Source organism: Salvelinus alpinus, chromosome 14 (genome assembly GCF_045679555.1).
Source record: "Salvelinus alpinus chromosome 14, SLU_Salpinus.1, whole genome shotgun sequence".
Taxonomy (NCBI): domain Eukaryota; kingdom Metazoa; phylum Chordata; class Actinopteri; order Salmoniformes; family Salmonidae; genus Salvelinus; species Salvelinus alpinus.
Window position 1 is genome coordinate 33,311,679 of NC_092099.1, and position 15,620 is coordinate 33,327,298.

The window sequence follows — 15,620 nt, forward strand, 5'->3', positions numbered from 1 at the left end:
GCCACAACCAAAATGTTCCCACGGGGATAATAAAGCCATGCTGAATACTAACATACAGACCTGTGTTTGTGGTTCTGTCCTATATACTTGGTCAGTTCTTGAAGGGGTTCTTTTTTACTGTACCAGGGTTTTTATCTTAGAGGTGCCAGAACTCAAGCAGTAGAAATATAGAGGTGTAGGTTCTCTATACTGGTTGGTCAGCACCAGTCCACTGATCTGGCCTCAGTGGCGTCTCCTATCTTCTCCTCTTTTCCCCCTTATCTATCCAGCTGAAGAGCTTTCTTTATCTAGTGGATCAGACAGTCCTGGCCTGCCTTTGTTCTGCCCTTTAATCAAGGAGAAAATACCCTCTCCCTCCCTCCCCTCCTTACCTCCCTCCCTTCTCTCCCCTGTATCCCTCCCTTTCTGCTTGTCCCCGACCTCTCCATACCTGCTCTGCCTCTCCTCCTATCTAACCTCTTCCTTCCCCATCTACAGTGCCTTCCGAAAGTATTCAGACACCTTGACTTTTTCCACATTTTGTTACGTGACAGCCTTATTCTAAAATGGATGAAATAAATAAAACATCCTCATCAATCTACACACACCACCCCATAATGAAAAGCAAAAACAGGTTTTTAGAAATATTTGCTAATTTATAAAAAGTAAAAACAGACATACATATTATTTACATAAGTACTCAGACCCTTTGCTATGACACTCGAAATTGAGCTCAGATGCATCCTGTTTCAATTGATAATCCTTGATGTTTTTACAACTTGATTGGTGTCCACCTGTGGTAAATTCAATTAATTGGAAATGATTTGGAAAGGCACACACCTTTCTATATAAGGTCCCACAGTTGACAGTGTATTTCCGAGCAAAAACAAAGCCATGAGGTCAAAGGAATTGTGCATAGAGCTCCGAAACAGGATTGTGTCGAGACACAGATCTGGGGAAGGGTACCAAAAAATGTCTGCAGCATTGAAGGTCCCCAAGAACACAGTGGCCTCCATCATTCTTAAATGGAAGAAGTCTGGAACCACCAAGACTCGGCCTAGAGCTGGCTGCCCGGCCAAACTGAGCAATCGGGGGAGAAGGGCCTGGGTCAGGGAGGTGACGAAGAACCCGATGGTCACTCTGACAGAGCTCTGGAGTTGTGAGAACCTTCCAGAAGGACAACCATCTCTGCAGCACTCCACCAATCAGGGCTTTATGGTAGAGTGGCCAGACGGAAGCCACTCCTCAATAAAAGGCACATGACAGCCAGCTTGGAGTTTGCCAAAAGGCACCTAAAGACTCTCACCATGAGAAACAAGATTCTCTGTTCTGATGAAAACATGATTGAACTCTTTGGCCTGAATTCCAAGCGTCAGGTCTGAAGGAAACCTGGCACCATCCCTACGGTGAAGTACGTTGGTGGCATCATCATGCTGTGTGGATGTTTTTCAGCGACAGGGACTGGGAGACTAGTCAGGACCGAGGGAAAGATGAACAGAGCAAAGTACAGAGATCCTTGATGAAAACCTGCTCAAGAGAGTTCAGGACCTCAGTCTAGGACGAAAGTTCATCAGGTTCAACAGGACAACGACCCTAAGCACACAGCCAAGATAACACAGAACTGGCTTCGGGACAAGTCTCTGAATGTCCTTGAGTGGCCTAGCCAGAGCTCGGACTTCAACCTGACCTCTCTAGAGAGACCTGGAAATAGCTGTGCAGCGACGCTCCCCATCCAAACTGACAGAGCTTGAGAGGATCTGCAGAGAAGAATGGGAGAAACTTCACAAATACAGGTGTTCCAAGTTTGTAGTGTCATACCCAAGAGGACTTGAGGCTGTAATCGCTGCCAAAGGTGCTTCAACAAAGTACTGAGTAAAGGGTCTGAATACTTATGTAAATGTGTTATTTCCGGGTTAAAAAAAAATACAAAAATTTCTACATTTTCTAAAAACCTGTTTCTGCTTTGTCATTATGGGGTATTGTGTGTAGATTGATGAGGGAAAAAAATGTTTCATACATTTTAGAAAAAGGCTGTAACGTAACAAAATGTGGAAAAACTCAAGGGGTCTGAATACTTTCCAAAGGCATGACAGTCATGACAGCCCTTTAGATTCAAGCCTTTCACACACATCCACACAAACACAAAGGCCTCGGTCTCATTAGCGTCAATCAGGCCCGACTGCTCAGTTAGGCTTCAGAGTGTGTGTGAACTCCTGGTCAGGAGAACCGTCCTGTGAAGTCATCTACCCCTCTGATCAGCTATGTTCCTCTCTCCTCGTCTGACTGGCAATTATCTCTTACCAGACCCCAGCTACACACACACACATACACTCTCGCACACACACACACACACACACACACACATTCTGACCTTCACACATTCAAGCGTACACACACACTTACAAACATGCGGGCACACAAATGCTGTCACGTCTGGGTTGGGGGCTACGCATCCTGATCACCAATTCATATTCATTAAGTGTAAAATATTGTAGAAATAAGTTTTGCTAATAGCAATCATCTTTCAATTATGTGGGATTCGTTAGCCCTGTGAAGAAACAGAGAGAAAGGAAAATAATGAATATCAAATGTGGCTAATTTTGGCAAATGATCAGAGACTAAATCACAATTTCATGAATGAATAATATTAATTAGATGGCACCAAGCATATGAATGATTCCTTTTAAAATAGAATGGTTGTCTTTCAGACCAAGAGTTCATCAATCTCTCCATATTCATTTCAAATTAATTAATACTAACAATATCAATTATTACTAATAAAAGTGCTTTTCTCTCCTCAGTCTGATTTGATAAAGATGTTGTAAAAGTGGTATAGTTATATTGTCTTTTATGACTTTTTTCTGACTTAATCATGTGAATGTATATTGTTTTTGTGATGTCACCTCTTTTCCAGTGATATGGCTGTATATCTATACTTGTGATGTCACCTCTCTTCCAGTGATATGGCTGTATGTTATACTGTAAATCACTTAATAGGTCCAGACAATAATCAATCAATTGATTTGTCCCCTCCCCGTAGCGTCAGACATGGCGTCAGACCAGGGTCAGGTGTTGGTGATCGTCACGGCAGCCGTGGGAGGCTTCACTCTCCTCATCATCCTCACCCTCTTCTTCCTCATCACCGGACGGTAAGAGACACACACACACACACACACACACACACACACACACACACACACACACAAACACACACACACACACACTTCTTAGGTTCTTGGGAGATGTCCCAAGGGACTAGTAGGTCAGCACCACAGACAGGGCTGTAGGATAGTTCAGCACCATGGACAGCACTAAAGGTGTCTTCAGGAGCATTGACAGGGCTGTAGGATAGTTCAGCACCATGGACAGCACTAAAGGTGTCTTCAAGAGCATTGCAAGGGCTGTAGGAGAGTTCAGCACCATGGACAGCACTAAAGATGTCTTCAGGAGCATTGCCAGGGCTGTAGAATAGTTCAGCACCATGGACAGCACTAAAGATGTCTTCATGAGCATTGACAAGGCTGTAGAATAGTTCAGCACCATGGACAGCACAAAAGGTGACTTCTGGAGCACTGATAGGGCTGTAGGATAGTTCAGCACCATGGACAGCACAAAAGGTGACTTCTGGAGCACTGATAGGGCTGTAGGATAGTTCAGCACCATGGACAGCACTAAAGATGTCTTCAGTTGCACTGACAGGGCTGGAGGATAGTTCAGCACCATCGACAGCACCAGAAAGGAAAAGGCGAAGCGAGAGGGATAACTTGGCCAAAAATCTGTCTTCTCGAGCAGGTGGCGTTGTTCCGTTTCTTTCGCTCACCAAGGGAGGAGTTTTTATATACAGTGGAGGTCAATGAGAGAGTGTCGGATTTGGTCAGCAAAAAATGTAATGACTTATTTGCTACGTAGGTTTATTTGATCAAATACATTTTTTGGAATGCTTAGGTTGCTACGAGTGTACTGATATAAGTAGGACACATGACATCCCGGCAAATTTGAGAAAAAACACTTTATATCGGAGTTGTCTTGAGATGGCTATGCATACAGTATTCATGAACATAGCATCAGCTAGTAGCATAGCATCTCTCTCCATTGAATGCAGGCGGTTGACGTCAACACCCCTCATCGAATATTCAAGTATTAAAATAACGAGATGTAGTAGTCTTCAGTAGCACTGACAGGGCTGTAGGAAAGTTCAGCACCACACTACTGTGGACAGCTCCCTCCGTACTGAGAGGCCTACATACAGTAATACAATGGCATTTCACACTTAATTTAATAAAGTTTGAAATGTACCCAAAGAACAATTAAAAGTAGGATGTGACGAAACCTTTGAGATGACCTTCCAGTCTATGTAGGTGTTAAGTCTGTTCTGAAAAGCTTTCTAAATAAGGGAGTGCACTGAGGCACTGTGAATTTAGATAAGTAGCGTCAAACAGGAACCAGTTAAACCAGGACTGTCCCTCAATCCTCATGTGTGTATCTGTCTATGTATAGGTGACCGTCCGGCCTGTGTAGGGGTGGGTCTATCTTTGTACTCTACTCTAAACCCACACTACTGCTCTTCACTTCTACTTCAGGGTTATCTTTCAACACTCATCCCTCTCTCCTCTCTTTCCTCACTCTCTGATTCCTCTCTGTCCTCTCATCATTCTGTCTGTGCTCCTCTCTCTTTTGTCTCTTTGCACTTTCTCCTCTCATCCTCTCCTCATTCTCTCCTCTTTTATCAGTGGAAACACAGTGGCTTCAGCATGTAGTAATGACTCAGTGGATATTAGGGTAGAGAGTAGGTTGAATTACATTGACTTTTAGATTAACGCTCTGGGCAGGGTTTGATATTGAAAGGTGTGTGTGTGTGTGTGTGTGTGTGTGTGTGTGTGTGTGTGTGTGTGTGTGTGTGTGTGTGTGTGTGTGTGTGTGTGTGTGTGTGTGTGTGTGTGTGTGTGTGTTTTTTTGAGCGCGTGTGTTCGTGAATATCCTAGAATAGCCTTTAAAGCCGCAACACTATCCTTTACACCCTTTTTTGAGAACACCTTTGAAAAATAGTTTGTGTGTCTGTCTGTGTGTGCGTTCACTCTTTGTGTGTTTTCAAAGCCAGTGATTCAGTGATAGAGTGGTGCTAGACAGGTCTGATAAAGGAGCTTTAATCAACACACTGACCCCATCACTGGGGGGGCTACAGTCAATAGACAAATCCACCTCTTCTCTCATCTCTCATCTATAGAGATGAGACGAGTATCCAAGATGGCGTAGCAGTATGACGTGTTTGTTTTTGTCCCGTGTAAATACTCAGTTTTTCTTTTCGTTTTTTTTTGTATACATTTCAATATATTTCAAACTCTTTTTTTCCATTTTCAGATTAAATATACCTTCCTGCAACCCGCCTCACCCAATGTGGTACGGATCTGCTATTTTTTAGACCTTATAACTGGAACCTCCATCAGAAGCTAGCCATCAGAAGCTAGCCAGCTAATTAGCTACTAATCAAATTCAAATCAAATCAAATGTATTTATATAGCCCTTCTTACATCAGCTGATATCTCAAAGTGCTGTACAGAAACCCAGCCTAAAATCCCAAACAGCAAGGTGTAGAAGCACGGTGGCTAGGAAAAACTCCCTAGAAAGGCAAAAACCTAGGAAGAAACCTAGAGAGGAACCAGGCTATGAGGGGTGGCCAGTCCTCTTCTGGCTGTGCCGGGTGGAGATTATAACAGAACATGGCCAAGATGTTAAAATGTTCATAAATGACCAGCATGGTCAAATAATAATAATCACAGTAGTTGTCGAGGGTGCAGCAAGTCAGCACCTCAGGAGTAAATGTCAGTTGGCTTTTCATGGCCGATCATTAAGAGTATCTCTACCGCTCCTGCTGACTCTAGAGAGTTTAAAACAGCAGGTCTGGGACAGGTGGCATGTACGGTGAACAGGTCAGGGTTCCATAGCCGCAGGCAGAACAGTTGAAACTGGAGCAGCAGCACTGCCCACTGCACTGATAGAGTTGCAAAATCTGGATTCAGCTGGGCTAGACAATCTGGACCCTCTCTTCCTGAAATGATCTGCCGCCATTGTTGCAGACCCTATTACTAGTCTGTTCAACCTCTCTTTCATATCGTCTGAGATTCCTAAAGATTGGAAAGCGGCCGCGGTCATCCCCCTCTTCAAAGGGAGAGACACTCTAGACCCAAACTGTTACAGACCTACATCCTGCCTTTTTAAAGTCTTCGAAAGCCAAGTGAACAAACAGATCACCGACCATTTCGAATCCCACCGTACCTTCTCCGCTATACAATCCGTTTTCCGAGCTGGTCACGGGTGCACATCAGCCTCCCTCAAGGTCCTAAACGATATCATAACCACCGATAAAAGACAGTACTATGCAGCCGTCTTCATTGACCTGGCCAAGGCTTTCGACCATGTCAATCACCGTATTCTTATTAGCAGACTCAACAGCCTTGGTTTCTCAAATGACTGCCTCGCCTGGTTCACTAACTACTTCTCAGATATAGTTCAGTGTGTCAAATCGGAGGGCCTGTTGACCGAACCTCTGGCAGTCTCTATGGGGGTGACACAGGGTTCAATTCTCAGGCCGACTCTTTTCTCTGTATATATAAATGATGTAGCTCTTGCTGCGGGTGACTCTTTGATCCACCTCTACGCAGATGACACAATAATGTATACATCTGGCCCTTCTTTGGACACTGTGTTAACAAACCTCCAAATGAGCATCAATGCCATACAACACTCCTTCCGTGGCCTCCAACTGCTCTTAAATGCAAGTAAAACTAAATGCATGCTCTTCAACTGATCGCTGCCCGCACCTGCCCGCCCGACTAGCATCACTACTCTGGACGGTTCTGACTTAGAATATGTGACAACTACAAATACCTAGGTGTCTGGCTAGACTGTAAACTCTCGTTCCAGACTCATATTAAGCATTTCCAATCCAAAATTAAATCTAGAATCGTCTTCCTATTTCGCAACAAAGCCTCCTTCACTCAAGCTGCAAAACATACCCTCGTAAAACTGACTATCCTACCAATACTTGACTTCGGCCTCCAACACTCTACTCAGCAAATTGGATGCAGTATATCACAGTGCCATCCGTATTGTCACCAAAGCCCCATATACTACCCACCACTGTGACCTGTATGCTCTCGTTGGCTGGTCCTTGCTACATATTCGTCGCCAAACCCACTGGCTCCAGGTCATCTAAACTCAGCAAAAAAAGAAATGTGCTCTCACTGTCAACTGCGTTTATTTTCAGAAAACTTAACGTGTAAATATTTGTATGAACAACAAGACTCAACAACTGAGACATAAACTGAACAAGTTCCACAGACATGTGACTAACAGAAATGGAATAATGTGTCCCTGAACAAAGGGGGGGGTCAAAATCAAAAGTAACAGTCAGTATCTGGTGTAGCCACCAGCTGCATTAAGTACCGCAGTGCATCTCCTCCTCATGGACTGCACCAGATTTGCCAGTTCTTGCTGTGAGATGTTACCCCACTCTTCCTCCAAGGCACTTGCAAGTTCCCGGACATTTCTGGGGGGAATGGCCCTAGCCCTCACTCTCCGATACAACAGGTCCTAGACGTGCTCAATGGGATTGAGATCCGGGCTCTTCGCTGGCCATGGCAAAACACTGACATTCCTGTCTTGCAGGAAATCACGCACAGAACGAGCAGTATGGCTGGTGGCATTGTCATGCTGGAGGGTCATGTCAAGATGAGCCTGCAGGAAGGGTACCACATGAGGGAGGAGGATGTCTTCCCTGTAACGCACAGCGTTGACATTGCCTGCAATGACAACAAGCTCAGTCTGATAATGCTGTGACACACCGCCATAGCCCATGACAGACCCTCCACCTTCAGGGACCCTGGGCATCTTTCTTTTGGTGTTTTTCAGAGTCAGTAGAAAGACCTCTTTAGTGTCCTAAGTTTTCATAACTGTCACCTTAATTGCCTACCGTCTTAAAACGTCTTACGGGTCATTGGGACGCTACCGTCCCACCTGGCCAACATCCGGTGAAATTGCAAAGCGCCAAAATCAAATTACAGAAATCGTAATATTAAACATTCATGAAAATACAAGTGTCATACATCATTTAAAAGCTTAACTTCTTGTTAATCCAGCCGCGTTGTCAAAAAGGCTTTACGGCGAAAGCACACCATGCGATTATCTGAGGACAGCACCCCGCACACAAAAGCATTACATTCATTTTCCAACCAAGCAGATGCGTCACGAAAGTCAGAAATAGCGATGAAATAAATCACTTACCTTTGAAGATCTTCATCTGGTTGCAATCACAAGGGTCCCAACTACATAACAAATGGTCCTTTTGTTCAATAAAGTCCTTCTTTATATCCCCAAAAAGTAAGTTTCAACGGCGCGCTTGACTCAGTAATCCACCGGTGTCCCTCGTTCAAAATGCATACAAAATGAATCCCGTAAGTTACCAATAAACTTATTCTAAACAAGTCAAACAACATTCCTAATCAAATCAAATCAAGTTTATTTTATATAGCCCTTCGTACATCAGCTGATATCTCAAAGTGCTGTACAGAAACCCAGCCTAAAACCCCAAACAGCAAGCAATGCAGGTGTAGAAGCACGGTGGCTAGGAAAAACTCCCTAGAAAGGCCAAAACCTAGGAAGAAACCTAGAGAGGAACCAGGCTATGAGGGGTGGCCAGTCCTCTTCTGGCTGTGCCGGGTGGAGATTATAACAGAACTATGCCAAGATGTTCAAAATATTCATAAGTGACAAGCATGGTCAAATAATAATCATGAATAATTTTCAGTTGGCTTTTCATAGCCGATCATTAAGAGTTGAAAATAGCAGGTCTGGGACAGGTGCGGGTTCCATAACCGCAGGCAGAACAGTTGAAACTGGAATAGCAGCAAGGCCAGGTGGACTGGGGACAGCACGGAGTCATCATGCCTGGTAGTCCTGACGTATGGTCCTAGGGCTCAGGTCCTCCGAGAGAGAGAAAGAAAGAGAGAAGGAGAGAATTAGAGAGAGCCAAGATTTTCTAAATGTTCATAAATGACAAGCATGGTCAAATGATAATCAGGAATAAATATCAGTTGGCTTTTCATAGCCGATCATTAAGAGTTGAAAACAGCAGGTCTGGGACAGGTAGGGGTTCCATCAGTCCTCAGGTACCCTATTTTGTAAATAAACGATAAAATTTAAGACGGAGAATACCGGAGACCATTACCGGAGATAAATAACGGAGTACGCGCCCTCACCGGAACGCGCTACAAACACTACAGCCAAAATGGGAGCCACTTAGAAAAACTACAAATTCTAGCTCATTTTTCAAAAAACAAGCCTGAAACTCTTTCTAAAGACTGTTGACATCTAGTAGAAGCCCTAGGAACTGCAATCTGGGAGGACTTCCTTTTATATTCCCATTCCCAGCCATTGTAATCAGAGGTGAGCTGGGGGAAAAAAGTTTCTGGATGGATTGTCATCGGGTTTTCGCCTGCCATATCAGTTCTGTTATACATTATTTTAACAGTTTTGGAAACTTTAGAGTGTTTTCTATCCAATACTATTAAATGCATATCCTAGCTTCTGGGCCTGAGTAACAGGCAGTTTACTTTGGGCACCTCATTCATCCAAACTTCCAAATAATGCCCCCTAGCCCGAAGAAGTTAAGCTGTTAGTGTCTTAACGACCGGTCCGCATGGGCAATGTTCATTAATTGTTTATGGTTCATTGAACAAGCATGGGAAACAGTGTTTAAACCCTTTACAATGAAGATCTGTGAAGTTATTTGGATTTTTACTAATTATCTTTGAAAGACAGGGTTCTGAAAAAGGGATGTTTCTTTTTTGCCGAGTTTATACGTTTTTGTAAGGTAAAGCTCCGCCTTATCTCAGCTCACTGGTCACCATACCAACAGTCACCCATAGCACGCGCTCCAACAGGTATATTTCCCTGGTCATCCCCAAAGCCAACACCTACTTTGGCCGCCTTTCCTTCCAGTTCTCTGCTGCCAATGACTGGAACAAATTGCAAAAATCACTGAAGTTGGAGACTTATATCTCCCTCACTAACTTTAAGCATCAGCTATCAGAGCAGCTTACCGATCGCTGCAGCTGTACACAGCCCGTCTGTAAATAGCCCATCCAACTAACTACCTACCTCATCCCCATATTTGTTTTTGTTTTTCTGCTCTTTTGCACACCAGTATTTCTACTTGCACATCCTCATCTGCACATATATCACTCCAGTGTTAATTGCTAAATTGTAATTACTTCGCCACTATGGCCTATTTATTGCCTTACCTCCTTACTTCATTTGCACACACTGTATACAGATTTTTCTATTGTGTTATTGACTGTACATTTGTTTATCTCATGTGTAACTCTGTGTTGTTGTTTTTGTCGCACTGCTTTGCTTTATCTTAGCCAGGTCACAGTTGTAAATGAGAACTTGTTCTCAACTGGCCTACCTGGTTAAATAAATGTGAAATAAAAAAATAAAAGTCTTGTCTCTTCTCTCATCTCGTCTCCACTCTTCTTTCCTCCTCTTCTCTCCTCTCATCTCCCCTCCTCTTCTCCCCCTCTCCTCTCCTCCTCTATCTCTGCTGTGATTTCTTCTCTGTCAATGTCCAGGCCTCAGACCACACACAGCAGGATCCCAACCTGGCAACCCACAGATATCCAGCACTTTGATAGCCTCTCTGATCTGGCAATCAGGATCTGGTTGGGCTTGCCTCTATGGAGAAACCATGGTCACTCACAAACACGCACATGCACACACACACATACACATACACACACACACACACACACTAACAGTCAGGCTTGTGTACTCCCACACTGACCCCTCCTCTCTCAGTAATGAGTGCTCTGATTGCTTTGCCCTCTGTCTAATTCCAATCAGCATCATTTAAACCTTCTTAATGTCAAAGTTGTGGACAATGGAGAACTTTCACTTTTCAACCCAGACCCCTGTCTATTTCTAAAGACTGTAATCACTGTCTCCCTCTCTGTCCTCCTCTCTGTCCCTCCTCTCTTCTCCTCAAAACTGGCTAACTAAGCCCCTGACTCTCTCTTCTCCTTTCCTATTCTTAGCTCGCCTCTGACGTAAGCCATCCAGTTGGACTGAATATACCACACACATACCTCTGTGTGTCTGTCTGTGTGACTGCGTCTGTCTGTAGGTTTGTGTCTGTGTCTGTCTGTATGCATGTGTCTGTGTCTGTCTGTATGCATGTGTCTGTGTCTGTCTGTATGCATGTGTGTATGCATGTGTGTATGCATGTGTGTCTGTCTGTCTGTCTGTCTGTCTGTCTGTCTGTCTGTCTGTCTGTCTGTCTGTCTGTCTGTCTGTCTGTCTGTCTGTCTGTCTGTGTGTCTGTGTGTGTGTGTGTGTGTGTGTGTGTGTGTGTGTGTGTGTGTGTGTTTGTCTCTGTGTGTGTCTGGTGTGTGTATGTGTCTGTTTGTGTGTGTGCGTGTGTGTGTCTGTCTTTATGTGTGTCTGTGTGTATTTGTGCTGATATGATTATTACCTGTGAAATGGCTCATGGAGGGGGCTGTAACCTCCCTCTCTTACTCTCTGTTTCTCTTGCTCTCTCTTTTATGTAGTTATCAGACTGGTGCCAGCACTAACTCACCTCTTCTGTCTCTATCACTTTCTCTCCCTACCCCATCCTCTTCTCCCAGCCTGCCTAGGGGCATGGCAGCCACAGCTACACCCTCTGTGTCTGTTAATAGTCTACTTAATTATCTAATCACCACTATAGATAAACGTACCTCTCTCTCTCCCTCTCTCTCTCCTGTAGATCTGTAGACTAGATGTTAATTACTTCCTGTTCCTCCAGCATGATAAAGCTAATGAAGTTGACTGGCTGGAGTGTGAACCTGTGATCCTCTCCACACTGTGTGTGTGTGTGTGTGTGTGTGTGTGTGTGTGTGTGTGTGTGTGTGTGTGTGTGTGTGTGTGTGTGTGTGTGTGTGTGTGTGTGTGTGTGTGTGTGTGTGTGTGTGTGTGTGTGTGTGTGTGTGTGTGTGTGTGTGTGTGTGTGTGTGTGTGTGTGTGTGTGCGCGTGTGTGTGTGTGTGTGTGTGTGTGTGTGAGAGAGAGAGAGAGAGAGAGAGAGGATGGGCTCTTATAGAGACAGTGTCTAAGTGTGTGGTGAGAGTGAGGATGGGCTCTTATAGAGACAGTGTCTAAGTGTGTGGTGAGAGTGAGGATGGGCTCTTATAGAGACAGTGTCTAAGTGTGTGGTGAGATTGAGGATGGGCTCTTATAGAGACAGTGTCTAAGTGTGTGGTGAGAGTGAGGATGGGCTCTTATAGAGACAGTGTCTAAGTGTGTGGTGAGAGTGAGGATGGGCTCTTATAGAGACAGTGTCTAAGTGTGTGGTGAGAGTGAGGATGGGCTCTTATAGAGACAGTGTCTAAGTGTGTGGTGAGAGTGAGGATGGGCTCTTATAGAGAGCAGTGTCTAAGTGTGTGGTGAGAGTGAGGATGGGCTCTTATAGAGACAGTGTCTAAGTGTGTGGTGTGTGAGAGAGGATGGGCTCTTATAGAGACAGTGTCTAAGTGTGTGGTGAGAGTGAGGATGGGCTCTTATAGAGACAGTGTCTAAGTGTGTGGTGAGAGTGAGGATGGGTTCTTATAGAGACAGTGTCTAAGTGTGTGGTGAGAGTGAGGATGGGCTCTTATAGAGACAGTGTCTAAGTGTGTGGTGAGAGTGAGGATGGGCTCTTATAGAGACAGTGTCTAAGTGTGTGGTGAGAGTGAGGATGGGCTCTTATAGAGACAGTGTCTAAGTGTGTGGTGAGAGTGAGGATGGGCTCTTATAGAGACAGTGTCTAAGTGTGTGGTGAGAGTGAGGATGGGCTCTTATAGAGACAGTGTCTAAGTGTGTGGTGAGATTGAGGATGGGCTCTTATAGAGACAGTGTCTAAGTGTGTGGTGAGAGTGAGGATGGGCTCTTATAGAGACAGTGTCTAAGTCTGTGGTGAGAGTGAGGATGGGTTCTTATAGAGACAGTGTCTAAGTGTGTGGTGAGAGTGAGGATGGGCTCTTATAGAGACAGTGTCTAAGTGTGTGGTGAGAGTGAGGATGGGCTCTTATAGAGACAGTGTCTAAGTGTGTGGTGAGAGTGAGGATGGGCTCTTATAGAGACAGTGTCTAAGTGTGTGGTGAGAGAGAGTGTATGAGGAGCAGTGATCAATCAAACACACACCTAAACACATCCAAAGTCACACAAACACATTCCAAGTCACACACACACACAAATACATTCCAAGTCACACACACACACAAACACATTCCAAGTGTACACACACACACACATAAACACACATAAACACCCAAACACATTCCAAGTCTCTCACACACACACACGCAAACACATTTAAAATTCACACACACCCAAACACATTCCATGTTACACACACAAAGTGCAAATAGAAATGTGTTGATCCAAGTTTCTCAGAGAAAATGTTCTCCAACAACACCACTAGAAACAACACTCAGTTTGGTTTAGTAGTTCATCTCTCTATGGACACGGTGAACTCCTTCAGTTCTAGCATCTGGTGTTCCTTGTTGTAAAGGACAATGTGTCATTGTGTCTCCCAGGTGTCAGTGGTACATCAAATCCAAGATGAGCTCAGACGACAAGAGGAGGACCAACTATCAGAACGGACATGGTAGGACTTCTGCTTCTCCTTCTCTACTCGTCTTTCTCTCTGCCGCTCTCTTTCTGACTCACATCACTTCACACCCAATTTCACCAATTCATGTGAACAGACGCATTTCATTTTATTATTTCCGCCTCCTGTGAGTGTTTGTGTTGAAAGATAAATGGCTAAACTGTGGCGAGACTTAAAGCTTAAAAATAGATTTCCCACACAAACACTGTACCTTATTGAGTGTCTCTGTCCATTTCATGCTAAAGAGAACTATCCTGGAAAGAAACACTGTGTGGACAATTTGCATACAATCAATTCTAACCATGTCTGCCATTCTCAAGCCTCCATTAGTTTAGATGTAAATGTGGATGAAGTGTGTCCCTAACCCCTGGCCGTAGCAGGCTTTGAGAGATTGGTAACACCCTCTCTCAGTTTTACAACACAGACAGAGAGGGAGCGGGAGGGGGAGGGATGTCAGTAGGAGTGATACATTGCCAACTTTAAACAAATCCACAGAACAAAACGTTCTGAAACACCCCCACCTCCCTCGCTCCCTCCCTCCTTCGCTCTCTCTCCCCCTCCATCCTCTCCTGCTCGCTTCCTCTTCAGAATCCATTTCAAGTCATCTGTGTGTCTTACCTTTTGGCTGAATCTAGTTATAGCTCTGCCTCTCCTCTACTTCTCTCTGTGTTTCTTTCTGTTTTTCTTACTCTCCCTCTCTGTCTCTCTTTTTCCCCACATACACTGTGTTTTATCTCTGAGATGAGCGAGAGGGGGAGAAAGGAACAGAGGGAAATGACTCAGAAGGAGATAGGAGATAGGAAGGGGGGGGGGAGCAGTGGTAGAGGAACAGACAGACAGCAAGAGGAGTTCTGAGAGAGAGTGTCCAGCTGACAGGGCCTCTTACTGCCTTGTGTCTGTCCTGTCTCTCTCTCTATCAACAGATAGGCTTGACTCCATACAGACTGTCTCTGTGTTTCAGAGCTATCCTCATCAGTGGAGAACAGAGAGGACACACACTCTTCTCATCCTCCTTCTCTCCTGTCTCCTCCTCTTTCTCTCTGTTCTTTCCTGTTTATTCCTCTTCTCTCTCCACTGATACCTTGACTTATCGCTCTAACCTTCAGAGTTGTGTTTCATCCAGAAGTGGATGCTTGATGTTGATTGTGTCTTCAGGTTAATGCTGGAGCTCTGTTTTGCATGACCATTGATTGTTCTGTTTGGATATGGAGACTAGAGGTTGTTAATTAACAAAGACAAGGCATAAAACAGCAGGTAGCAAAGTTACCAAAGGCAGAACCCAGTCTCTCCTCACTTGACCTAGAATTGATGATTGTCTCTCCTCTCTTCTTCTCTCAGCCCTCCCGTACCCAGGGGTAAAGACCTATGTAGATCCGGACACCTATGAGGATCCTACTCAGGCTGTCCATGAGTTTGCCAAAGAGATTGACCCAACCCGGATCCGCATAGAAAGAGTCATCGGAGCAGGTGGGCACTCTATCCTCAATTATCCATTCAATTCGTCAAGCTTCATTGGCATGGAAAGAACAAGGTAAATTATGGCAACAATATATATATATTCAGTACTCATTACAGAAGCTCCTTTAGATTTGCACAGTATGCTCTATATATATACCCTAGTGGATGTGAGAAGATCTGGCATCTGGGTGTAATATGCCATAATATGCCATATGAAGCAATCGGTTTTCATTTTAAAGAAAGGAAGTTAATTATACCTCTTCTATACAGTGGGGGGCCTGTGCTTCCCCTCCCAGCACTTGATTTAAGACTACATTCTCTCTGCTCAGTATAACAATCTAACACACACACACACTCACAGTGGGGGATATGAAAGCTGTTAGAGCTTTAGAGAACAGAGGAGAGACTATGGATTGATTATAGGCTGATAGATCAGAAGGAGCAAAGAGACATTTTAGAGAGTTGAATAATTCAGAGTTAAACATGTTGTGGAGTTGTCTCTG

At 44.4% G+C, this 15,620-nt stretch overlaps 1 protein-coding gene across 3 annotated transcripts in view; it reads left to right on the top strand.

Moving 5' to 3' along the window:
* LOC139538808 (ephrin type-A receptor 6-like) overlaps positions 1-15,620 on the top strand; it is a 241,830-nt gene that overhangs the window by 214,707 nt on the left and 11,503 nt on the right. For 2 of the 3 annotated variants that reach the window (XR_011667814.1, XM_071341262.1), the window contains exons 9-11: positions 3,020-3,128; positions 13,586-13,656; positions 14,998-15,126. Coding sequence is in view for 2 of the 3 variants with exons in the window: in XM_071341262.1 (XP_071197363.1) it covers positions 3,020-3,128; positions 13,586-13,656; positions 14,998-15,126 (309 nt within the window). In the remaining variant the exon portion in view is untranslated. The other variant, XM_071341263.1, reaches the window with a different exon arrangement.